Here is a 25,589-nt window from a genome sequence, read left to right as displayed (position 1 = left end):
AGAGGCTCAGTGGAAGAGGGCTCTTCTAGAACATGCAAACCACGGAGTTCATCCCAGCATCAAAAATAACTAAGTAAATAAGAATGAATGAAATACTGCTCTGTGCTGTATCATGAATAAACCTCAAAGACAAGTCACTCCTAGTGATACACGCCTTTAGTTCCAGCACTGGGGAGGCAGACGTAAGCAGATCTCTGTGAGTTCAAAGCCAGCCCTGTCTATACAGTGAGTTCCAGGACAGCCAGAACTACATAGTTCTTACTGTACGAACATGGAGACCTGTGTTTATATTCTCAGCGTCTGTGTAAAAAGCTGGGTAGAGCAGCATGCCAATCAAATCAGAGCTGAGGACATGGTCAGGAGGACCCCTGAGGCTGGCTGACCAGCCAGTCTACTGGATTAGTGAGCCCTCGCTTCAGTAAAAGCTCCCATCTCAAAACAGACATGAGACAGAGTGACAGAAGAAGATGCCTAACACTGACTTCTGACCTCCACATACAGAGGCACACACGTGTAACACACGTGTATTTATACACTGATACATAAGACAAATGGAGTAGCAAGGGGGAAATAAAGAGAAACCATACTTTTCAAAGTTTCTGCGAGGGAAGAGTACAGTTTTGGAGATGCAAAGATGGAAGAAGGAGCCTAACTTTTAATGCTAATTAAAATGTTGCCCCTGAAAAACAAATAAAAACCCAAAACTCACTCATCCCATTAGATATCTGTGGTATTAAATACTGTATCCTGAGGTAACTATATTTTAACTTTATCATTGATAGTTTTATGAAACTATGGTTGTTCTCACTTTATAAGCACAAAAGAGCCTTCCTTTTGCCTCTCGGCTCATGATGCCTGCAGTATTAGCTATGCACAGATCCCCGTTCTACACAGATATTTTTCCCTTCAGAAGGAGAATTGTATAGGATTTATGTATATGCTGAACATAATTATATGAAGGTGAATCGATACCATGGCTAGCTATTTTTTGGTTTCAGAGGCAGATATACCTACAATTTAACCTTCTTGAGATAACTGTAAAAGAACAGCCCCTCTGTCTCCTTACAGCGCGATGTCATCTCTGGCATCCTCTGGCTTCTTACCTGCTCACCAGTCCCGCGAAGCTGACTCTGGATGCGCTGGCAGAAGTCAGGGTTACACAACAGGGTGAGGGGGGACTTCAGCTGCACAGGCCCAGGCTCGCTGGTCTCTAGTAGGCGTTGCCACTCGTCATCACTGTCTGGCTCCTGGGCATTGGGAGGGAAAGGTCAAGAGGAGTGAGTGCTGCTGTCATAGCGCTCAACCGGAAATTAGAACCTGGGGAGGCTTATGAAGTAACAGTAAGCAGCCAGGGGCTGCTTCATCATAGGTGTGTATCTTCAGACACTGTCAAAAGAGACAGAGTGGGCAGTATTTAAGGGGTCTTGAAAAGTCCTTTGTGGAGCACTGGGGTATGTGCATAAAGAGGTACCTAGAGAGGTGTCCGTGCACCATGGCTGATACTGATAAAACAGTAGAAAGCCAGTTGGGCAGGGAATGACAAACCCTGGTCTGTCTCTATTAGGAACTAGGAAGTCATTGATAGATCATAGGACTTGAGGATATACCTTGTATTGGATTCCTACGTAGGCTGAACATAATCATGAAACAACAATTTGAAGAACACTACAAAACAACCTCCTGTGTGGGGACACTTCTCCTAAAGGTCCAAGTTTTAAAGTCCTAGTCTCGTCATGGTAGCATCTAGAGATGCTGAGACGTCCAAGAGACGAAGCCTAGTGGAAGGTGCTTAGGACAACTGGATACCACCATACAGAAGGCATTAAGATCTCCCTTCCCCTGCACCATGCAGAAGGCATTAAGATCTCCCTTCCCCTGCACCCTCTGCTCTGTAGTAGGGTCTGAATGGAAAGCCTTGTATATCCAAGGCAAGAAGCAAGCAGCATGCACTCTCCCTCCCACTGAGCAAATACCCAGACAGGAACAAAGGCTTTTTCCTGGAACCCTGGTTAGGTTTCCAAAGTTGTTTTGTTTTGTGTTGTTGTTGTTTTGTTGTTGTTGCTGTTTAGTTTGGTTTGGTTTTTCAAGACCCAGTTTTTGTGTAGCCCTGACTGTCCTGCAACTCCCTCTGTAGACTAGGCTGGCTTTGAACTCAGAGATGAGCCTGCCTCTGTCTCCTCAGTGCTGGGATTAAAGGTGTGTGCCACCACCACCTGGCTCGAAGGAAGATTATTATAAAACTTTGGAGCTGGCCTCACCCAGCATCTCTGGCTTCTAGGTTGAGATGTAATCCTTCTTCCATGGCCCCACTGTGGTGAGGTTATCAACTGTGCCGTCCTTACTAGAGCTGAACCTTGCTCCTGAATCTCTAAAACTGTGAGCCTATCATTCTAGGAAAACACTTCTACTATTTGATTATTTTAGGTGTGGGTGTTCTGCCCGTGTATACAATTACACTGTTGTACATTCCTCATGCCGGCAGAAGCCAGGAGGTATCAGGTCCCCTGAAACTGGAATTACAGACACGTTAACATGTGGGTGCTGGGAACCAAATCCCTGTCCTCTTAGAAGAGCAACCACTGCTCTTAACTGCTGAGCCACCTCTCTAACCCTCAAGAGGAAAAAAAATTAAATTAAGTGCAATTGGAGCAACAGGAAAAATGTGAATATGAAGAATAACTAGTTTACTTATCTATTTATTGTTGTTACAATAACAGTACAGTATTGATGTGACATTTTTCTTTTTCTTTATAATTTTTGATACAGTAGCCCTGGCTGTCCTGAAATTCTTCATGTAGATCAGGTTGGTCTCGAACTCATAGAAATCCACCTGCCTCTGCTGCCCAAGTGCTAGATTTTTGGGTTTGTTTGTTTGTTTGGTTTTGGTTTTTCGAGACAGGGTTTCTCTGTGTAGCCCTGGCTGTCCTGGACCTCACTTGTAGACCAGGCTGGCCTTGAACTCAGAAATCCGCCTGCCTCTGCCTCCCGAGTGCTGGAATTAAAGGCATGCACCACCACTGCCCAGCCTAAGTGCTAGGTTTAAAGCCAGGTGTCATCCCCAGTTCACTGTGATCATGGAAGGGAATGGCTTTATTCTTAGGAAATATGCACCAAGTATTTTGAGGTGGAAGGACATGTCTGCAGATTGCCTCAAACTGCTTAAAGAAGACAGTGTGTCCACCTATTCATGCAGACTCATATAGCAAATAGGACAAAATAGTGACAGGGAGGTGGACCTTAAGGGGAGGGTTTTATGTTTGTTTTGTTTTCTTGACCATGAGCTCCAATACCATAAACTGATTAACGCTGCTATAAAAATTATTTCCAGAGCCTAGATCTATGGCTAAGTGGTTAAGAACACTAGATGTTCTTCAAGAGGACCTGGGTTAAATTCCTACATGGGTTTCAAAACTATCTGTACCTCTAGTTCCAGGGGATCCAATGCCCTTCTTGTGGCCTTCATAGGCACCACACATGTATGTGGTGCACAGACAAACATGCAGGCAAAACACAATAACAATTTATTTAAAATTGTTTCCAGAGCTGGGCCTGGAGGCCCACACTTATAAACCCAGCATTCTAGAGGCTGAAATAAGAAGACTGAATTCAAGGCCAGCCTGGGCTACATAGTGAGAACCTCTCTCTTTTGATATTCTGCACCATGGAAACTAGCATCTTCTCCTACAGAGGGTGTGGCACTCAAGGCATCTTTGAAGCACAGAGAATGAGCCTGCCAGCATGTTCACTTCTGACTGCCTAACCTCAGAACTTTGAGAAATACATTTCTGTTCATTATAAATTACCCATTCTGGTATTGTGTTTTGGCAGCACAAAGAAGACAGAGATAAGGGTAAGGATATAAAGGAATTCTATATAGTCTCATAATTAGTATTATTGTCTTTTAACATGTTTGCTTGCATGTGTATCTACACACCATGCACATGCCTGATGCCTGAGGAGGTCAGAGAAGGTAGTGGATTTCTTGGAACTGGAATTGCAGATGATTGTGAGTCAGCTACCACATGAGTAGTAGGAATCGAACCAGGGCTTCTGCAAAAATAAATGCTCTTAACTGCTGAACCGCTTTTCCAGCCCCATGATACAAACTGAAATTATTTCAAAATAAATTACAACTCTACAATAGGCACAAAAGGTTGAAGAAGAAATACGTGCTGTGATATAGAATCAAGGTCTAAAATAGATCATATGCCAATAGAGGTACAATGTAAGGCAACACAAACAGGATAATGTAGACAGCCAAACTGCACATGTACATGTATGTACATGTGTGCGACAGTCAGAAAGCTTGAAGCGTGAAAGGAGACAGATTAGTAATGGGAGCCATCTTTGTAAGTGCAGTGTGGTTCAACAGAGACCTTCATTAGCATTTTTGTTTTGTTTTGTTTTTTAAGATAAGGTTTTATTATGTAGCCCAGGCTAGCTGGATATTCTTAGGCTCAGGAGATTCTCTTCTCTCACTATCTCAAAAAAGATGAAACTATAGGGAATATGCTAACATCTACCTTAGAACCTCTGATTTTGGAGCCAGACGTGGTGGCACACACCTTTAATCCCAGCACTTGGGAGGCAGAAGCAGGCAAATTTCTGAGTTCAAGGCCAGCCTGGTCTACAGAGTGAGTTCCAGGACAGCCAGGGCTACACAGAGAAACCCTGTCTCAAAAAACAAAAAACAAAACAAAAAAAGAACCTCCGATTTTATCTGTGCATTCTAATTTCTGAGAATTACATGTTCACATAATATGTTAACAAGGCTATCTTTAACACTACAGGAGCTTATACATACTGCTCATATTGCTCTAAAAATCACAGATCTAGACCAACCTCATTTTCAGGATCCACTACATCAGTGCTCTGCCGGCCCATCACCTCTGGCCTCGGCTCTGGGAAGCCTTGTTCACACTCCAGGTTGATGTGGTTTTCCCTGCCAAAACAAGCGTAAGATACCTGCCAGACCTGAGGCTTAAGGCTCACTGCCTCGTACCTCCCTCCAGGCTCAGGAAAGGGCCAGAGGAACCAGTCATACACGTGGATAGAGGGTGTTTCTTGGAGGGTTATGGGATGTGGTCAGTACAATATGTATTAACACCCACACATACATTACTGCCCTGCCAGTCTGATCTACTATCGAGTATATATTTGTTTGTTGTTCTATGACTTTCCATTTGAATAATCTTCCCTTTTGGACAGAAATGGTTCTTATCCTTTCAAAGTACAACTGAGACAATAGAGACAAAATCCTCAAGTTTCCTGAACCAAGAAATAATTAGGGGCTGGATTGATGGCTCAGTGGTTAAGAGCACTAACTGCTCTTCCAAAGGTCCTGAGTTCATTCCCAGCAAACCACATGGTGGCTCACAACCATCTGTAATGGAATCTGGTGTCCTCTTCTGGTGTGTCTGAAGACAGCTACAGTGTACTCATATAAATATAATAAATAAATGTGTTTTTAAAAAAGAAAGGAAGGAAGGAAGGAAGGAAGGAAGGAAGAAAGAAAAAGAAAAAAGGAAAAGAAAAAGGAAAGGTTACAGGGGCTGGAGAGATGGCTTAGTGTCTTCCATTTGGTCCAGTTGGATTCTCAGCACCTACATGGTGGCTCACAACTGTCTATAATTATAGTCCTAGGGGATCTAATGCCATATTCTAGCCTTTAAAAACACTGTACCCATGTAGTACACAGACATACATGCAGGCAAAACAGCCATACACATAAAATAAAACTCAAAGAAAAAAACTAAACCAGAAAGCATTAGAACCCAAGAACCTAGGACTGACACTCCCAAAGCCTCTATTTAGGCTCTAATGACAGAGCCTTTCAAGTTTACCATGAATGTCAGAGTTCTGCTGAAAAATCCCACACATGCACACACACAAGCTGCTTTAGCCTTCTCACCGAGAGGCACGGGGTGCTTCTCCAGCCCCCCAGTCTTCCCAGTTGTTCTTCACTTCTGAAGCCAGTATACCAGCCAGGAGGCTTGACTCCTGAGGAGTGGCCTTCAGTCCAGGCACGGGGGCTGTGCTGGGTGTCACCTTGCTGAGCCTGTCTTCTTGTTCAAGGGCAGACCCTGCATTTTGGTCTTCCTATGCGATGTGGGGCGGAGACAAGAGAACTATTTGTGCTCTTCCTATCTTTTTGCTAATTCCCTAAAAGTTGCATCTTTCTCCAGCCCCCGCCCCCCCCCCATCCTAGCCTGCTCCTGTTATTTATCTTCCTCGGACCCACACACCTTCTGCTTGGCTTCTTCAGCCATGAGTTTACAGGCCTGGCGCAGGATGCGAGACTGGCTACCCTTGGGTGCAAGCCGATGCGCCTGTTCATCCTTGAGGACCTGAAGCTCTGGGGGTAGGCGACTAGTAAATGGGGTGCCCAAATCGGAGCCTGCTGGTTCAGTTATTACTGCATAGAGGGAAGAGAAGACATGAAGACACATTGTTCTGGGGCTGCAGCCACCAAGTCTACTTGGCAAGGGACACATCAGTGGCTCTAGGCCTCCGTGGGAAGAGGCCATTTTGACAAAAATCAGGAGTGGTAAAGGCTTAAGGAGGAAAAAGTCCAAGTTGGGAGAGGAAAGAGGTGTGGCATCCAGAGAGCAGGGAGGGAAGAAACCAGGAACTCTGATGACTCACTGGTGACACGGCCGGCAATAAAGGGGTGATGTAAGAGGTCTGGCCAGGACAGACGCTGCCGGGGGTCCTTGGTGAGCAGCCCCTGCAAGAAGTTCTGTGGAGAGAAATCAAACTTTACCGGCCTTTCCCTCCAGGATCTCCCTATCCTCTCAGCAGTACTGACGAGCAGACTCCTGCATCTGTTCTTAAATAAAAGTAAAACTAAATCAATAAACCAAAACAGAAGACAAGGTGCTAATAGGCTGTGAGCACCCTGCTGGCATGTGGTGACTGGAGGAACTGCAGCTGTCCCTGAAGGTTCCTGCAAAGCTGCCTGAGGAGGAATGAATGTTCTAGGTGTACTTCCCACATTTAAACTTCCTTTACTTAACCTGTTTGAAAAGGATCTGAGCATCCCCAACTATCTAAGTTAGGGGAAAATGTGTCCCCTTCCATCCTAGATAAGTCAAAGGAAATGTGTAATGAGACTGCATCTGGGAGAAGCCTGTACTTAAATCCCGCTGAGGCCCACAGCCTTGCCCTAGATATGAAATGAGAGGAGCACAAGCTCCTCTTCCTCCCCCACCAACCTGCTGGGCGGAGCTACGAAGAGTAGGTCCCACTTCCTGTCGCCCACCCCTTATCGCCAGCCACTTCGCCACTGCAGAGCACTAAAGGCGGCATGGGGAGCACCTGGATTACATCTGACACTATCTCTGATAGGGGGATCAGAGGGACTGGGGAAGTGTAACAGCCCAGTAGTTCTTCTCTCCTGGTGCCTTGAAATGACTTCCTACTGTGGTAAAGCACGGTGTGCCGTGCCGGCATAGGCTGTGGGAGTTACTATCCTTAAATCTGGCAGACCTTAGAACAGACTCTTAGAGTAGCCTCCCGGGACTGGACTGCGCACCTGCAGTAGGAAAGCTGCTGGACCTGAGCCAACCTTGGAATAAAGGTTTAGGAAAAGGGTCGGGATAGAGATGGGCAGGTCCCTGACACATACGTAGTCATCCCCCCTTTCCCTCCCATTACCTTGAAGCAGGAACTAATGGTGGAGGGCCAGCGCACAGGGTCCTTGAGAATGAGGCTAACCAGCTGAAAGATGCTGGTGGTGTAGAAGGGAGGCGTACCAACAGCCAGCTCATACAGGATGCAGCCCACAGACCAGAGGTCTGCTGTGTGGTCATATGGTCGCTCCTCCACCAGCTCCGGAGACATATAGAGCGGTGTGCCTTTGATCGACGTCAGCACCATGGTGTTGGTGCTCATAGCTCGGGCGAATCTGCAGAGGTGACAGGATGGAAATATAAAGAAAAGGGTCATCTTGACCTACTCACATCTAGAAAATTACACCTGGGGATAGGGGCTGATGAGATGGCTCCGTGATAAAGGTATCTGCCACCATGCCTCATGACCTGAGTTCTACCCCAAAGACCCACGTGGTAGAAGGAGGGAACTGACTCCTACAAGTTGTCCTCTGCCCCTGTAAGCAGGCCATGTCACATGGGTCCCCACAGCTCCACATTACAATAAATAGATAGATAGATAGATAGATAGATAGATAGATAGATATTTTTAAAAAAGAAAATTAAGCTGGGCAGTGGTACATGCCATTAATTCCAGAACTTGGGAGGCAGAGGCCTGTGGAACTCTGGGTTCCAGGCCAGCCTGGTGTACATAGTGAGTTCCATAATGAGGTCCAAAATGAGTTTAAATCTGGCCGCTTTCTATGTGTTAACTATGGGATAACCTGAACCAAAGGAGACACAGTACCTTCAATTAGTTCCAAAGGCCCAGCCAAAGCCCCAGTCTCCAGCTCTGGTTCTAACATAAGCTGGAGCACGGTTCTTACGTAAGGCCAGGGGAGAGTCTAGGACTCCCTGAAGAAGCAGCACAGATGGAAGCTCAGAAATCCTACCCAAAGTCACAAAGTTTAATGCCACCACCCTTGGCGAGAAGAATGTTCTGCGGTTTCATGTCGCGGTGTAGGATGCGGTGGGAATGCAGATAGTACAGAGCTGACACCAACTGGGCAGCGATGGCCTGAACCTAGAGGTCAGACAAGTGAGAGACAAGGTCAGAGGGCAGAGCCAGCTGACAAGCCAAAGGCTTCTGGAACTGAGGCTGACGTGATTTTTCTGTTCTTTCCTTCTCTTCTAGAACTTCACAGTTCTCTATGGCCTCTTTGGTTTTTGTTCCCCTTAATTCATCCTTTTATCCGCTCACTCATTTATTCAAGGAAAATCTATTGTATCTCTCTCATTGGCTACATGACCATGAACAAGTTCTTCTGTGTTTTCCCAGAGTCACTATCTATGAGGTGAGGATGCAGTACATACCGCCCAGGGCTAGAGTATAGATAATGGAGTTAAAGCATGTAAATCAATCGTCAGAAGGGCACCTGGCATGAGGAAAATCATCTGTGCACATCAAGTGTTTTAAATAAGGGAAACTTCCTTTTCTCAAGATACACGATCCCTCAAACAAGGCAAACAAGTCAGGAAGATAATGATATTTGTTTAGTGGGGTTTAGTTGAGCCTCACAGGCCTCAGGCTGGCCTTGAACTCACTATGTATCTGAGGATGACCTTGAACTTCTGATCCTCTTGCCTTTTTCTCGCCAGCGCTGAGATTATATGTATGTGCCACCAAGTCCAGTTTTATGAATACTGGGAATCCAATCCAGAGCTTAATGCATGCTGGGCAAGTACTGTACCAACTGAGCCACACAGCCCCGGTTTAAGGTGACTATTTACAAGCAGTGATGAGATTTCTGGGGTTGGAGGGTACCCACTTGTTAAGAGTATAAAGAGACCCCCTAGAGTGGTTGTAGGGACACTTTTCCACCAAATCCTATTGCCGGCCTCTTTGTCCTAAGAGTGAATCCTAACCTAATGGTAAGCTTCTCTTGCTGCTCTAAAACTGGCCATTCTTCCTTAAAGGCATAGTAACCACCACCAATATCCACAACATTAATCGTAGCTATTTATCATTTTCATGAATTAAACTATCCATCTTCAAATAGCCTTACAAGGTAGATATTGTTATGATCTTCATTTTACCAATGAAGAAACTAAACACACGCTGGAGAGATGGCTCAGGGGTTAAGAGCACAGACTGTTCTTCCAGAGGTCCTGAGTTCAATTCCCAGCAACCACATGGTGGCTCACAACTATCTTTAATGGGATCCGATGCCCTCTTCTGGTGTGTCTGAAGACAGCGACAGTGTAATCATATAAATAAATTTTAATTAAAATAGAATAAAAAACACGTTTAAGAAGAATTGTCAGGGGCTGAAGAGATGGCTCCGTGGCTAAGAGTATTGGCTGCTCTTCTAGAGGTCCTGAGTTCAATTCCCAGCAACCACATGGTGGCTCACAACCATCTATAAGGAGATCTGATGCCCTCTTCTGGCCTGCAGGTATATATGCAGCAGAGACTCATACATTAATAAAATAAAATAAAAAAAGAATTGTCAGGGCTGAGAAGATGGCTCTATTGGTGAAATGCCCACTGCACAATCGTGAGGACTTGAGTTTGGGTTCTCAGCATCAACGTTAAAAGCTGGGCCTGGCGTCTCACATCTCTAGCCCTGATGTTTTGGGGAGGGGGGTAAAGATCCCTAGACCTTGCTGGCCAGCCAGTCCAGCCAATCATCAATAGTCTTCAGGCTCAGTAAGAGATCGACTTTCAAAACGTTGAAAGCAATGGATGAAGACAGCATCCTTAACCTCTGGACTCTACATGCATGCACATGTGTAAGCGCATGCACCTACACATATGTGCACATACACAAACATGCCCTCCTACACACACCCACTACAACACATACCCACTACAAGGAGAAAGACAGACACATGCACACACGTACACATAAGGCGACTCTTTGCACCCTAGCTTGCATCTTAGCTCTTCACCGAGACAGAGATCCAAGGTGTGGGAACATTTGAGCCAGGAAGCATACCTGGTCTTCAGGAAGTTTTCCATCATCTTCCAGAATCTGAAAGAGTTCTCCCTCAGCGTAGTCTGTCACCACCACCACCTGTGAGGAGAAGGCAACGTGGCACTGAAAGAACAGCCATGCGCTCTGTGGTTGGGAAATGCCTGGGGTCCTTGGGCTTGGAGAGAGGCAAGCCAAGCCCGATCCCGTCAAAGCACACCTCTTTGTCGGTCTCAAAGCTGTCGAGCATATGCACAATGTTGGGATGCCACAGACCCCGCATGATTTCAATCTCTCGTTGCAAATTCCTCAGCTCTTTCTCTGAGCGCCCCAGTTTGGGGATGAACTTCAAGGCCACCACCTGTCAGTGGTAAAGTGAAGAGTCAAGGCCTAACGACACCGTCAAGAAGTGCAAAGAAACTCTCATAACTGGCTGAGCTGCCGGAGACACTCTCCATTCTGTCAGGCTGCCTCTAAGCAGCGCTGTAAGTGTGAGGTGTCCGGCTTGCATGGGCTATCACACATGCTGGGGCGGGCTTTGGTGTTACAGCCGTCTGAGAGTCATTTCTGATCCTGTAAGCAAATCCTCACTTATACTTGTTTAAGTAACCCCAATGTGCTCATTCTCTCTCTCTCTCTTTCTCTCTGTGCAGATATTTCAAGCTTTATCTTAGAGCCTCACAATTGAAGACTCATACTTCTTGATCAACTGTTAGTATAAATGTGAGCACATACTCACCCCCCACCACCACCTCAACTTTCCCCCAGGGTGCTATGGATGTACTCTGGCTTTGTCAGCCCATCACTAAAGGGAAACAGTTACTGGCAAACAGATTCCTTCGATGGGACTCTGGGAGAGGTTTTCTGACCTAAACAAAGGACTCAAGGTGAGATTTGGGGAAAGGAGAAGGAAAGGGTAAAGATGGAAGACCAGATTTCAAGGTGTTATCTTTTCTTAGGTAATACAAAGAACAGTGATCATTTTTGTCATTCAGTAGGAGTCAGGCATTGTATTAAGTGATTAAGTGTGAAACACATTTAATCCTCAGACCCTATCAATCTTCCTCCATTGAACTGTTTGGAAAACACATTTAATCCTCAGACCCTATCAATCTTCCTCCATTGAACTGTTTGGAAAACTGAAGCATGGAATGCTTAGGTAGTTTGTTCCTAGTTCTAAGGCTGGGATCTGATTCCAAGAAATCAAATTTCTGGGCCTATATACCCTAGGAAGTAGGCTGGTGTCAGGTTCTAGAAATACACACCGTGTTTTTACTGGACACGTGGGTCACCAAATCCCATTTAAAAGATATCCTTGTCTACTACCTGAGCACTGTATTTTTTTCGGCCCTTATACACTCTCCCAAAAGAGCCTTCTCCAATCATCTCCAAAACGTGGTACTTCTCCATGGCAAGGGTTTCGGGGTCTCTCAGAAGGTAGAAAGAAGACGGTGACAAAGAGCTATAGATCCAGGGGTAGTTACACACATCTGGGAGGCCTGGCTCATAACATGGGAGAAAGATACACGTTATCAACCTTGCTTTGTTCTATTTTTCACAATAACCAAGGCCTCAAAAACATGACCAGGGTGGAAAGATGATCAGGTCTTAGAGTGTCTCCACCCCCACCCCCACCTCCCCACCCAGGTTAGGTGCCCATAGCACACCGGTGACCCCTTTCCCCTCTCCACCAGCGATGCTCACAGGCTCCTTCTATACTCTCCCAGGTTCCTGACACCCTCAGCTTGCCCAGAACCGCCACTCTGGCCCCGAGCCGAGGTCCCCTAACTTGCTCCCAGTCTAGACCCTCCAAGCTCCCCAGGCTGAGTTCAGTCTGGTTGCTCCGGGCCTCTAGCTGGGTCCCTCCCAGCTGCCTGCGTTACTTTTCTCCATTCCTCATTGATGCTCTCGTTAGTTTCCCCACTCTTACCAGTTTTACTCCCTGGAACTGATTAGAAGTTTAAAGGACAAAGCTCTCAGAGGTGTGTGACAGATGCGAACCGCCCATTGGCACTTCGTACGGCACTTCTGTCGCTTGGCTAGCAGGCCCCACAAAGGATCTAGAGTCTTCAGTTGCCTAGAAACGGCGTCAGCTTTCTTTTACTCCGCCCCGCCCTTGTTTTCCGCCTCTAACTTCCCAAAAGGTGTTTCCGGTTCCGGCCAAGAGCCGGAGAAGACATGGCGGCGTCTGCGTCTACAGCTGCTGGGGAAGAGGACTGGTAACTTTGGGTCATAGGTTTTGGCTGGCTGCCTGGATCTGGTGCCGGGAACTGGCAACAGCTTCGGACCGTCCGAACCACGGGCATTAAAGGGTGGATCAAGGGGCGAGGGATAGAAGAGACATCCTTTCGTAGGCGAGCTACTGGACCGGGAACGGAGGGAGGAGGGACGCTGATCTGAGAAGGGACTGGGTCTACGGCGGCCTTGCCAGCTGGGCCCACGCCTTATCGACCCCATTGCTCCCTCCTACGGGCCTACCCTTCCCCACTTCTCCCTGATGTGATTTTCTGGGCCCTGGAGGATGGCTTCTCATCACACCTCCCGCCTCTCAGAACGGACGCCTTCCTCGTGCCCCTAGGATCCTGCCCCTTGGACCAGTCCATTTCTGCCTACGCGTTCCTCAATCTTCCCATATCCCTGACAGCACTAATAACTATTGTCAGAAAAGCCTTACTCCCCTCATAAGCTCTCCTACTCTCTCGAGCATTCTTAATAAGAAACCAAAAGCCTTTAAAGACTTTGGGTTTTAGACATAAGATAAAAATGTGCTCACTCCATATTTAATTAGCTTGATGTGATGCTGACCAAACCAGCTAGCTCCTGCGAGTCAGTGTCAGCTATTAAAAAAAAAAAAAAAAGTGGGTGTGGCATTACCTCATAGAGTAGTTGGGAAGATGGATCACCATGGATTGGTAATATCCATAAGCCTGCTTTTCATTAATTGCTGAAGTATAAGACCTCAAGAGACCAAAGGACATCTGTCTGAGTTAAAGCCTTATACTGTTAGTATTAGGACAGCCTATTTCGGACCCCCATCCCCACCCCACCCCACCCTCACCTGTAACCTATGACCTTATTTACATTTAGGTCTGTATCTTACATCCAAGGCTCAGGTGACCTAACCTAAGGTGGGCAAAGTACTGAAGGAAGTCTTAACTGAGACTGCATCTCTGTGTTCCGTTGGTTTAGGGAGCCCAGCCAGACTAGTGCTTTTCACTGTTGTGAGTGACTTCTAAGATTATGAAGGGACACCTGAGCCATGACAGAGTAGCAGTGGCTGCATTGGTCTATAGCAGTCAGAATGTCTTTTAGTAGTAGTAGTAAAATAATAAGCTTTAAGAAGAAAGCTAATAATAGCCATCACTATAGAAATGATACTGGGGTGTGCTTCCTCTAGATGGAGAAGAAATGTATAAGAAAGTGGATACAGGTTTCATATCACCTGGGTAGGGCTGTGGACAGTCACTCTTCTTGGATGTCAGTACAGCTGTTTTTTCTATGTTTAAATGTGAACCCTCTGATTTATATCGGGACCATGAACTCTGATCAGGGTTAACTAGGCATCCAGGGTTATATGCACACTCAGTCCTCAGACTGCCCTTCTCGGATTCCTTTTAAAGGGAGGGGGGAAGATCACTTAGACTAGATACTGTGTCTCCGACATTTGTGCACTTTATATAAACAAATAATTTATCTCTCACATTAGCCCTAGTGAGTATGCTCTATTATCACTAGGTGGTAGGCAGTGTAACTCAGGCTTCTAAAAATAAGTAACCTGACCACATAGCTTGGTAAGTAGTTTCTGCTCTACTATTAGCTACAAGGCCTATGACTCTTTCTAATGCGATATAGCTTTTAGATTACCTAGACCTGTTCAACCTGGTGTGTCCTTTGAGGATGCTTAGACTGACTGGTGCTGGCGAGGTTATTGGCAGTATTCAGAACACAGGGATCTGTGCCAAACAGTTGCATAGGTAGGCAGCAGTAGTATTGATAACCTTGTTAATAATGAATGGATGTCATATATGTAGGACAGAGGGAAACCCACTAAAGGATAACTTAAGCAGTAGAAATTTAAGCAGGGAGCCAGGCCCTGGCTCTGATTGGTCCCATTCCTCCTGGGTTAAGGTTTGGTTAGTTTTAACTCTCTGAGAATGTGTTTTCTCAAGCTAGCAGTGTGATTTCTAAAAATTTAATTCCCATGCTTTCTACCTGGCCAGTTGACTAAACTTGAAGAAACATTTCCCCATGTTTAAAAATAATTTGGCCAGAGAATGTATTCAGGCAGATTTTTTTTTTTTTTTTTTTTTTTAAAGTCAGTCTTTATCAGCCTTGGCAGCTTCAGCAGGGAGAGCTGCAATGGTGACTCAGTCTCCCCCTTACTCTCCAGGGTCCTTCCCTCTGAAGTTGAAGTATTAGAGTCTATCTATCTGGATGAGCTACAGGTGATGAAAGGGAATGGCAGGTACGTATTCAGCTAGGGGCGGGCAGGGGTCTCAGCCGTGAGAGAGTTCTGCACAGAATCTGGCTTAGGATACGATGAGCCTCCCCTCACAGAGGTGAAGTTTAACTACTATTCCTTTAATCCTCCCTCCCCCTCGCCCCCCCCCACCACAGAGAAACAAGTCCAGCGTGCATTCCTCTACCTGCTTTACTGTCTCACCTCGTCCTCCTTAGCTCTCCAGCCCCTGCCTAGTCACATCCTGCATCTTCACTTCATCCCCCTGCAGATCACCATGGGAGATCTTTATCACTCTGCACCCTGCCACCGCAGAGGTCCAAGATTCGCAGTTTGTCTGCTTTACTCTGGTTCTTCGGATCCCAGTCCAGGTGACTCTTCTTCCACACAATAGCGGATGGAGGCGAGGGGAGAGTCCCTAGAGCGGGCATCACTTTGATGGCTGTTTGTTGCTTTTCTGCATCAGTATCCCCACGAGGTGCCACAGATCTCCATCCGTAACCCTCGAGGACTTTCAGATGAGCAGATCCACAAGTAAGTAAGGCTAGTTGGAGCAGGGACAACTCAGAATTCAGCTCTGCCTGTGGAAGGAAGGGGGTCGCTTCAATATTGACCTCTCGGGTTTTTTTCCAGGATCTCACAGGCCCTGGGCCATGTGGCCAAGGAAGGACTAGGCACTGCCATGCTCTATGAACTCATTGAGGTAAAGTGTGATGGCCTGGTAAAATGTCCTTCCTTCCAGGCAACATATCTATAGCCAGTACATTTAGTGTTTGTTTGCATAAGGCCTCAATTAGTCTAGAAAGATAACTCCCATGTATCCAAAAAAAGAATATATATGTGTATATATATATAGAGAGAGAGAGACAGAGACAGAGAGACAGAGACAGACAGAGTTGAGTAGCTCCCCTGGAGTTGTTGGTTCTAAGCATCTTGATGAAAAAGTACTTCTCTTTGACCTTGTTGTTTTTGTTATTTTATTTAGTTAGTTCTTTTCTTTCTCTTTTTGTTGTTTATTTATTTATTTTTGGTCTTAGTTAGGGTTTCTTTTTTTTTTATTATTATTATATATAAGTACACTGTAGCTGTCTCAAGACACTCCAGAAGAGGGAGTCAGATATCATTTCGGATGGTTGTGAGCCACCATGTGGTTGCTGGGATTTGAACTTCGGACCTTCGGAAGAGCAGTCAGGTGCTCTTACCCACTGAGCCATCTCACCAGCCCTTAGTTAGAGTTTCTGTTGCTGTGATAAAAACACTATGATCAAAAGTAACTTAGGGAAGAAAGCATTTATTTCATCTTATACTTCCAAAGAACAGTCCATGACTGAGGGAAGTCAGAGCAGTAACTGGAGGCAGGAACCTGGAGGCAGGAAGAAGCCATGGAGGGTGCTACTTCCTGGCTTGCTCCTCTGACTTGCTCAGCCTGCTTTCTTATAGCTCCCAGGACCACCAACTCAAGGGATGGCCCACCCACAATGGTCTGAGCCCTTTGCCCTCAGTCATCAATTAAGAAAAGGCCTTACATTGTGCTCGGCATTTGCCATAAGCAATGGCTTGCCTACAGGCCATTTTTCTGGAGGTATTTTCTCAGTTTTGGTTCTTCTCAGATGATTCTAGTTAACCAAGGCAGGGTCTCACTGTGTAGCTCTGGCTGGCCTGAAAGAGAGAACCATCTGCCTCTGCCTCCCAACTGCTGGGATCAAAGGTGTGCATCCCCATGCCCTGCATTTTCTCTGCTTCAATTTCAGTACTTTTTCTTTTTTTCTGTACTGAGGTTCCAACCTAAGGCTTTACAAATATTAGACAAGTGCTCTACTACTGAGCTATATCTGTGACATTTTTAAAATTTTGTAATTCTGAGAATGAGTTACAAAGTGGTCAAGCAAGCCTGGAACTTGTGACGTCCTGTCCCTGTCTCCCTGGTAGTTGGTATTATAAACCAAGGCATAGTGGTTGGGAGGTGGAAGCAAGAGAATCCATAAGTTCAAAGCACCTTTAGCTACACAGCAAGTTCAAGGATGGCTTGGGCTACCTCAGACTCTATCTTTAGAAAGGAGAAAGAAAATTGTATATTCTTTCTAGTTAAGTAAACAACTCACATAATACAAAGGTAGAGTAACAAAATATATAGGTAACTTTTCTTGTTTGAGGTTAAAAACACACAAGCAGCCAGGCAGTGGTGGTTCATGCCTTTAATCCCAGCAGTTGGGAGGCAGAGGCAGGATTTCTGAGTTCGAGGCCAGCCTGATCTACAGAGTGAGTTCCAGGACAGCCAGGGCTACACAGAGAAACCCTGCTCTCGAAAAAAAAATAAATAAATAAAATAAAAACACACAAGCATGGTCACCCTTGTTTCCTACTTGGGGTTCATGAAGGAAAATGTTCAGAGTAAGGTGAAGATGGGTGGGGGCACATAGCTGTCCTGGGTCAGACCCCAGTGCACCTTCTGAAACTCCATAGTGTCAGCTGTGCAAATGCGTGTTTCATAGAGCAACTTGATGCTTTTAATTGCTGTCCATTTGGGTTGTCTATTTGAACAAATGCATTGCCCCATGGGGGAATTTTCCTTGAAGAATGTTAAGAAGGGCCTCTGAGGCCCAGCTCAGTGGTGTGTGCTAATAAGGCTAGCACAGGGAAATCTGAAGGAAAAGGATCTCTGGAGCCTGGCTCCTGGTTCAAACAAAAACAAGAGGCAAACGAAAGTGGAAATGAGGTGTGTTTGTTTAGTTTTGTACTTTTGAAACAGTCTCACTGTGTAGCCCAAGCTGGCCTCACACTCAAAGCAGTCCTCCTTTCTTAGCTTCCTGGATGCTGGAGCTGAAGCTACCATGTCACGCGTCAGTGACGATGAGTCTTGGGTAGTTTTTATCTCTTAAGTATATTAAATGTGACTTAGTGAGAGAATTGACTTAGATACTGAAACCAGGAAGGCCAAATGAAGAGGTGCGGAGAGGATCCTTGCAGGAAAAACGTTACCAGGACAGGAATGTATAAACAGTAGGTAGCAAATTAGGCTTGGTGACATATGTCATATCCAGCCAGCTAGTCCTGTTAGAAGTATGTGGGATGTGTTCGCAGTTTCCTGCCTCCGTGTTCAGCACCTCTTCTCTCCTTTCAGAAAGGGAAGGAGATTCTCACGGATAACAACATTCCCCATGGTCAGTGTGTGATCTGCCTCTATGGTTTCCAGGTGGGTTTCTCAGCTGGGATCTGGGAGGAGTTGGAGCAGATGGGAAGGGCTAGGGATCGGACACTTAATGCAGGACCGTGCATCTGTCTTCCTACAGGAGAAGGAGGCCTTTACCAAAACACCGTGTTACCACTACTTCCACTGCCATTGCCTTGCCAGGTACATCCAGCACATGGAACAAGAGCTGACTACACAGGAACAGGAACAGGAGCGACAGCATGTTGTCACCAAGCAGGTAGACATCACCAGACCCACTGTCTCCCCTGGTACCCATAGACTTTCATCTCCATCCCTCCAATCTGGTGGCCTTTCATCGTTTTAGTTCGAGATCCCTTTGAGATTCTTACCCTGTCCAGGAAGAACATCATCCTTGTGTATAGTGACGTACATATTGCATGCAGCTTTGCAGCATTTCCACGCCTCTCCTTAGGCAGCTCTTTCCTCCTTTGTTCTGCCACATTGCTGAGCATCAGCTAACGCTTGTGCCCTTTGACCCCAGCCCTCCAAAGACTGGGCTGGCTGACAGGGAGCAAGATGTGATTTCTCCTCTTGTTTTAGAAGGCAGTCGGTGTGCAGTGTCCTGTGTGCAGGGAGCCCCTTGTGTATGATCTTGCCTCGCTGAAAGCAGCCCCTGAACCCCAACAACCCATGGTAAGGGACTTCCTTCTGCTCTAAGCCAGGCTTTCTCTCAGGAAAGAGAAATGGCATCTTGTCTCTGCTGAATTCTCTGGAGTTGGGTTTGATTTGCTTAAGACTACTCCGCAAAGCCACACCTTCCCCCTCCCCTCTCCCCTCTCCCCCAGGAGCCTAAGGCTTCAGAAGTCCAACTCTGAGGAACAAAACCAAGAACTCAATATTGGGAATGTGGCTCATTTGGTAGTGCACTTGGCTAACACACATAAAGCCCTAGGTTTGGTCCCCAGCACTGCATTAAAAAACCTGGTACGGTGGTACACATAATCACGGCACTCAGGAAGGATAAAGCAGTTCAAGGTCAAGTTTGAGAACATTCTGGGCTATATGAAATTCTTGTCTAAAACAAAACAAAAAAACCAGGAACCTTGTGCAGTTCCCTATGACAATGCTAGAAGGGTTAGGGTTCAAGTCATCTGTCTTTCTCACGTTGTTTCTTTTTCTCCTGCCATTTGCTTCCTTTCCTCCAAGGAGCTGTACCAACCCAGTGCAGAGAGCTTGCGCCAACAGGAAGAGCTCAAACTGCTGTATCAGAGGCAGCAGGAAAAGGGTGGCATCATTGACCTTGAGGCTGAACGGAACCGATACTTCATTAGCCTTCAGCAGGTGAGGAAAGGGGAGGGTTTCCCCTTTAGCCTCAAATGCCTCCAACGTTCCTATGAATGCCGTGGCCCTAGGGTGTGCTTCCCTCGGCTAGCAAGGTTGCTGATGGTTGCTGATAGTAGAGAAGGGTGCCCCGTGATGCATCAGCTCTGCCTCTCTTCTCTCCAGCCTCCTGCTGCTCTTGAGCCGGAGTCAGCTGTAGATGTCTCCAGAGAACCCCAGCCACCTAATGCCCTTTCTGCAGAACAATCTACTTCCCCAGCTGACCAATCAGCTCTGCCAACTTCTCTACCCATGACTACCCAGTATGCGTATGAGAAGACTTCGGGGGCTGGGCCAAATCAACAGAGGCCGGGTGAGACCCAGAAATCCGTGCTAGATCCTCCACGACATGCTCGTGGCTCCTGGCGACAGTATGATCGGAGGCACCCAAAAGGAGGGGAGTGCTGCACCCCAAAAGGTACCAGTGAAATTCATGAACTGCCACCTCCTGAGAAGCCTCTCAAGGAGACTGTAGACTTAAAGGCAGAACCCCGTAACAAAGGGCTCACAGGTCATCCTCAGGAGAAGGGGCCTGGTAGCTGGCAGGGCCCCTCAGCTCGCAGGACTCGGGACTGTGCTCGCTGGGAACGCTCCAAAAACCGTACACCGGGTTCTTCCTATCCCCACCTACCTCGGGGCCAGGGAGCATACCGGTCTGGTACTCGCAGGGAGCCCCTGGGCTTGGAATCTGAGGAAGGTTCCTAGCAGTACTGTTGGGGGACAGGGAATTGGGGTGGGAGGGAGGCAATAAAGAGAATTGACCTTTGCTTAACGGCATCTAGCTTATGTGGTATGACTCTTTATAAGGGGCTCCCACCTTTCTTGTAAGTCTGTTGTTCACCAAAGGCACTAGGGTAAAAAGGGTCTTCCCTGCCAGTGTGATCAGTTCTGAGAAGGTCCACATCTGTGCATATAGCTCTGAACAAAACCCACATTTGCACGCATGCGTTGTTCAGCCGACTGGTTGGTTGTTTCAAGATAAGGTACCATATAGCCTCAAGCTTTATATAGCTGAAGAATTCCAGGTATTTCTGTCTCTACCTCCTAGCGGATTCTAGCCCATTGCCACCATGGCCAGTTTGTGCATGCTAGGCAAGCATACTACCAACTGAGCCACATCCCAAGCCCTTTTGTGGTTTTAAGGGGGAAAAAAAGCTTTGCTGTGGTGTTCAGGTTGGTCTTAAGATTTTTTTAAAGTATATATGTGAGAGAGTGAGAGAGAGAATATTATGTGTGATATATACATATCTTCAGACACATCAAAAGAGGGCATTGGATCCCATTACAGATGATTGTGAGCCACCATGTGGTTGCTGGGAATTGAACTCAGGACCTCTGGAAGAGCAGTCAGTGTTTTTAACCCCGGGGCCCGCCCCCCGGCCCTTTTTTTTTTTTTTTTTTTTTTTTTTTTTTTTTTTTTTTTTTTTCCCGAGACAGGGTTTCTCTGTATAGCCCTGGCTATCCTGGAACTCACTCTGTAGACCAGGGTGGCCTCAAACTCAGAAACCCACCTGTCTCTGCCTCCCAAGTGCTGGGATTAAAGGCATGCGCCACTACTGCCCTGCCCCAAAGAATAATTTAATTATTTAAAAAATTCCTTAAGGAGAAATACAAGTGACATTATACAGATTTTGTGTGTGTGTGTGTAAAACAAAGAAATAAGAGGCCACACATTTGAGAAATAACTGGGAAGGGTTGGAGGGAGGAGGGGTAAGAGGGAAAACAATATAAAGAGAAATGAAAGCTGGGCAGTGGTGGCGCACTCAGAAGGCAGAGGCAGGCAGATCTTTAGCCTGATTTATAGAACAAGTTCCAGGACAGCCAGGGCTATACAGAGAACCCCGTCCCAAAAACCAAACAAATAAGACAATTGGTGGGGGGGGGGAACGTGAGGGGACTGTGTGCCACAACACAGGGCAACAATGTATCTTATTTGGGTGGCCTTTCATGATTGCATGTATATTTTCCCTTAATACTCATTCCCCTTTCCCTCGCTCAGGCCATGTCCCCATCATTTGTAGATGTAGATCTTGTAGGCACCTGCTATGGCAACTCATTTTATTCTCAAGTACAAACACAGCAACGGAAGGAGGAAAGGCACAAGCCTGATTAGTGTGACAGGTGTTTATGGAATTTTTTGAGTGCAGATCATGGCCTGGTGGGTCACCTCAGAGATTCAATGTTGTGAACAGCCCCCATGGGGTCATTTTTATACAGCATGAAGTAGCCTTGCACCTGGGCAGGACTAATCTCGGATGTAGCTTTAAGGACATGTTCAGCAAAGTTCTCAGCCAAAGAAGGCACTTGCCCTGGATAGAACCTCTGGAACATCTGGGTCAGCTGCCAGTGTGAGCAGTAGCCCACATACTCCTTCAGATCTACTCGCCCGGGACGTATGAGGGCAGGATCCAGCCTAAGAGGAAAAGCACAGTGACAGCCAGCAGCCCTGCTAGCTCCTGAGACGATCTCCTCAACCTGCCAACTCTCCCAAGGCCTAAGTGTGAAGCTTTGCCTTCCTGTCTCCTTACCTGTCAATGTAGTTGGTGGTCATGAACACAATTCGTGCTTCAGTGGAGGCTACACCATCCAAAGCATTAAGCAGTCCACTGAAGGTGAGGCGGCCTAGTCCTTGGTACTTTATAGGGTCTAGAGGATAACAGGAATATGAGAAGTCATGTCTCAGATAAAATCATGCCCTAAGTCCCCACTTCAACTCCTTATTTATCAGTATTTCTTGTTGCTGACTTAGGCCTCCAAAAATGTTCCTTGTTTACTTCTGACCCTCAGTGTCCTAAATAACTACTTCCCTGTGCCAGGAAAATAGCTCTGTGGTTAAAACAAAGAAACAGCTACACAAGCCTGAAGACCCAAGTGTGATCTCAGAATCCAAGTACATTGCTGGATGCAGTGGCTTCTGGTGGCACATACCTAAATATTAAGGCACATTGAAAAGAGACAGGAGTAGGGCAACAAGAGAGACAAAGGGTGCAAGGTGAGAGCTGCCTTCAAATTGTTCTCCAACCTCCACATACGTGCACCTGCACACACATGCACACTAAACTAAAAACAAAAGATTTCCCATCCCCAGCATCCACACTTACTCTCCACAGCCAAGTCTCTACTGAGAAAAGCAGCATCCACATCTTCCAGGAGCACCAAGCTCTGCTGTGGTGCTACACTCAGTAGATGGTTGAGCCGGTCATCTGAGAGGCTAGAGTCTGTGAGGCTGAGCAGGCAGATGCTGTGTTCCAGTTCTCCAGCCAGGGCTGTTCTGTGGACAGTGACATGGAAGGAGGTCCTAGGCAACCTGAAGACTTCGGGAGTCCTAGGAGGTAGGCTGCAAAGGCCTGTTTCCTATACCACTCACTTGATGTATATCTATGGATCTCATGTTTATCCTGATTCTTGCTTCCCAGATTCATCCCTTTTCTAATACTTTCAGCCCAGTTTTTCTGCAAAGGCTGTTTCTCAAAGTCAAGAAAATTTGACTACTCACATAAAACTGCTCTTTCCACAACCAGGGGGCCCATAAAGAAGGTAGCCACGTCTGTAGGGAATGCCTAGGGATATAACCAGGATAAACAAGACCTAAAGTGAATCATGAACTCTGGCCCAGGTGTCCACATCTACCCTCAGCTCTGTTCCCTGCTAGTGGTCCTAGAGGCAGAAAAGATTCTCATAGGTGACCTTTCTTTCCCTTTCACCTGAGCTAGAATTTCCTGTAACTTCACCTGGCTACAAACTCGCCTAGATTCCAGCTGCTGCTTACCTCTGTCAATGTACCACTTGGGGTTATCGATAAATTCCCGAATATCTTTGACAATTCGGTCAGCCAGACCCTGCTGTAGGACTACAGAATCCAGTGGCCGACGTCGGCGTGGATAGCCAAAGGTACGCCATTCAGAACCCACAGCTGTGTACATCACGGTCTTCCCTTCCTCCTGCTGCAGGGCCAGTGCTCGAGCTGGGAGCGAGAAAGTAAAACAGTCCCTTGATCATGCTGATGCTTCAGTCAGTAGAGCTCTGACCTGGTACCCTTCTCCCAAGGACTCAGATCCTTATTCCTCCTCTCCAAGCAGCAGATGCCCAACCTCCCCACTTCTGATAGCCTGCCTGTCCCATCTCATACCTTCTTCCAGGATGTTGAAGAAAACCTTTCGGTCAGTGCCCAGGGCCGTGAAGGTGACAGATTCCCAAGGAGTCCCTGTTTGCAAGTCTACCATCTGCATGTCTCGGTTTCGTTCTACCCGGATCCATTTTCCCTGATACCTGAATAAAATTGTCAAAGTGACCCAATTTCCTCCGTCGATCCACCCTCTCCTCAGAGCCCTACCTAGTTTCCTATCTTACCAAATGAAGTGGTTTCCAGGGCTGGGGATAAATTCAAACTTGGTGGAGATCCGGCCACTTTCATGCTGAAGGTATGAGGTTTCAACACTGAGGTGCTGCGTGCGGGTGCTGTGTCGGGTAAGCCAGCTAAGCAACCAGGCATAGCTTCTGTCTCTGGCAGGGACTTCCAGTGTGATCATGTAATGGCGCCGGAATGCCACTAGACCCAACTGGGCTCCTTTCCGGGCCATAGCCAGAGCCGTACCCACACCTACCAGCCCAAATCCAGCCCCAAAGTAGGGATTGTCTTTGAGGGCCAGAACAAAGTCTGAAAATGGCATCTTGAAAAGAAGCAGCACAGATGCTTATAGGCTCCGAGGCACTGTCAAAACCGAGGGGTGGAGAGCAGCAGAACTGGAAGAAAGCAGAAGACTAGTGTAGAAACTAGACCAATCAATCTTGCTCCGCTCCCTCCCACAGAAGCAAGATGGACAGGTGAGCAGGACTGTGTGTTTCAGTGGAGTAGGAATGGTGTTGGAATGCCACAGCAAACACCCCAGGCTCTTCAATCCATTTTGCTCTTCAGTTTAGACCTTTTGCCAGAAGACCATTTTGGAGAGCTTCTCAATTCCAAAAAGCAATGTACCCAGCTCCACATCAGGATACTAGAAAGGCAAGACTCTGGTCCCTAGCAAGAGCTGAGACAGAAGGGTCCCCACTGAATGGAATCAGCAAAGGTGATTTTTCCATTGCTCTGTCAATAACCACATACCTTATCAGAAATGTCTTTCAAATATTCTCTCCCTTACACTCCGTTCCTAATGTCCTGTACAGACATTTATTACTTCTCACCTAAACTATTTCTTGCAAGTTATTTTGGTTCTTGAGGTGATATTTGAATGGACCTTCAGCACCTGCATCATCCAAACCCACCAATCCCAGACACGCTACAATTCTGTCACTTGTATTCCAGCACCCTTGGTGACTTGCTCCCATTGGGTTCAAATACCACAGCTGGATACGCAGGGATGCCCACATTAGAATGCTTACCTTTACTAGCAAATCACTACCTACTTCTGGCTCACTCAGTTCTGTTGGTACCGAATGACACCCCCCACCCCCCGCTGCCTCTTTATTCCAGGCATTCTTTTTAATTGAGATCATATAGGCTACTTCTTCCACGGAGCCTTTTTCAAATTCAACCCAATTAAGATGTGACTAAGCCTAACTTAAGACAATGCTCAAGGGGACAAAAAGGCAATTATTTCCAGCACACCTCTCCTGCAACACTCCTCCACCGCCACTTTGTCCTCTGCCTGGCACGCCGGGCCACCGGTGGATTGACAGCCGTGACCTCCGCTAAGGCTCGGAGCTGTGATCCAGAATTCCAAAGCACCTTTGCATGGAGAGTCGCTGACGAAGATCTCCTGGCCCCCGGCTCCCGAACCCTGACACACAGCAGCTGACTCCCGGACACCCTATACACAGACAAGCTCGCGCTTCCAGGAACGTGGTCGAGAGAAATCTGTCACTCCGCCCCCTTCCCTCCATGACTCTCTAGCCCTCACACTCGATGGTTTCGCCTTGCCTAGTAGGAGGCAGCGCCGCTTGTCCCGCCCCGGAGTGCTGCATCTACTTCCGACCACACCCACCACGGAGTCCTTGCCACTCTTCCCTGCAATTCTCGATGGTTCCGCTTTGGGGCT

At 46.8% G+C, this 25,589-nt stretch overlaps 3 protein-coding genes across 6 annotated transcripts in view; 1 reads left to right on the top strand and 2 right to left on the bottom strand.

The window, feature by feature from the left end:
- The window catches only part of Stk36 (serine/threonine kinase 36), a 30,573-nt gene extending 17,938 nt beyond the window's left edge, over window positions 1-12,635 (bottom strand). For both annotated transcript variants that reach the window (XM_021170172.2, XM_021170179.2), the window contains exons 1-11: window positions 12,495-12,635; window positions 11,891-12,063; window positions 10,785-10,925; window positions 10,589-10,666; window positions 8,543-8,673; window positions 7,657-7,906; window positions 6,646-6,739; window positions 6,246-6,415; window positions 5,912-6,099; window positions 4,843-4,942; window positions 1,104-1,247 (exon numbers count right to left, since the gene is read on the bottom strand). In XM_021170172.2, the coding sequence (XP_021025831.1) occupies window positions 1,104-1,247; window positions 4,843-4,942; window positions 5,912-6,099; window positions 6,246-6,415; window positions 6,646-6,739; window positions 7,657-7,906; window positions 8,543-8,673; window positions 10,589-10,666; window positions 10,785-10,925; window positions 11,891-11,974 (1,380 nt within the window). In that variant the 5' untranslated portion in view covers window positions 11,975-12,063; window positions 12,495-12,635. The remainder of the gene's footprint in view (window positions 1-1,103; window positions 1,248-4,842; window positions 4,943-5,911; window positions 6,100-6,245; window positions 6,416-6,645; window positions 6,740-7,656; window positions 7,907-8,542; window positions 8,674-10,588; window positions 10,667-10,784; window positions 10,926-11,890; window positions 12,064-12,494) is intronic.
- Window positions 12,636-12,716: 81 nt separating this feature from the next.
- Window positions 12,717-20,339, top strand: Rnf25 (ring finger protein 25). 3 transcript variants are annotated; one of them, XM_021176063.1, is made up of 10 exons: window positions 12,717-12,783; window positions 14,955-15,029; window positions 15,295-15,394; window positions 15,490-15,557; window positions 15,657-15,726; window positions 18,145-18,216; window positions 18,314-18,451; window positions 18,778-18,867; window positions 19,381-19,515; window positions 19,681-20,335. In XM_021176063.1, exons 1-10 carry the CDS (start codon window positions 12,743-12,745, stop codon window positions 20,257-20,259), a joined length of 1,368 nt encoding a protein of 455 aa, XP_021031722.1. In that variant the 5' UTR covers window positions 12,717-12,742; the 3' UTR covers window positions 20,260-20,335. The 3 variants fall into 3 exon arrangements, with proteins under 3 accessions (XP_021031722.1, XP_021031713.1, XP_021031731.1); XM_021176054.1 differs by having other exon boundaries at window positions 18,775-18,867; XM_021176072.2 differs by lacking the exon at window positions 18,778-18,867 and having other exon boundaries at window positions 12,728-12,783; window positions 19,681-20,339.
- Window positions 20,340-21,337: 998 nt separating this feature from the next.
- Window positions 21,338-25,589, bottom strand: LOC110304618 (mitochondrial chaperone BCS1). Its single transcript, XM_021176041.2, has 8 exons — window positions 25,160-25,589; window positions 23,905-24,297; window positions 23,684-23,823; window positions 23,324-23,518; window positions 23,051-23,114; window positions 22,656-22,825; window positions 22,083-22,200; window positions 21,338-21,967 (listed from the first exon to the last, which is right to left on the bottom strand). Exons 2-8 carry the CDS (start codon window positions 24,222-24,224, stop codon window positions 21,718-21,720), a joined length of 1,257 nt encoding a protein of 418 aa, XP_021031700.1. The 5' UTR covers window positions 24,225-24,297; window positions 25,160-25,589; the 3' UTR covers window positions 21,338-21,717.

This window comes from Mus caroli, chromosome 1 (genome assembly GCF_900094665.2).
Source record: "Mus caroli chromosome 1, CAROLI_EIJ_v1.1, whole genome shotgun sequence".
NCBI classification, from domain to species: Eukaryota; Metazoa; Chordata; class Mammalia; order Rodentia; family Muridae; genus Mus; species Mus caroli.
Note: the sequence above shows the minus strand (reverse complement) of the source record. Positions and strands in the feature narration are given on the sequence as shown.

Bases quoted from the DNA above. Each gene is read 5' to 3' on its own strand.
- Rnf25 (XM_021176054.1), top strand. From the start codon at position 12,743: ATGGCGGCGTCTGCGTCTACAGCTGCTGGGGAAGAGGACTG. The intron at 15,558-15,656 runs GTAAGTAAGGCT...GTTTTTTTCCAG, and splicing joins TCAGATGAGCAGATCCACAA to GATCTCACAGGCCCTGGGCC. The intron at 18,217-18,313 runs GTGGGTTTCTCA...GTCTTCCTACAG, and splicing joins TCTGCCTCTATGGTTTCCAG to GAGAAGGAGGCCTTTACCAA.
- LOC110304618 (XM_021176041.2), bottom strand. From the start codon at position 24,224: ATGCCATTTTCAGACTTTGTTCTGGCCCTCAAAGACAATCCCTACTTT. The intron at 23,115-23,323 runs GTAAGCAGCAGC...TTATATCCCTAG, and splicing joins CAAGTGGTACATTGACAGAG to GCATTCCCTACAGACGTGGC. The intron at 21,968-22,082 runs GTAAGGAGACAG...TTTTCCTCTTAG, and splicing joins ACCACCAACTACATTGACAG to GCTGGATCCTGCCCTCATAC.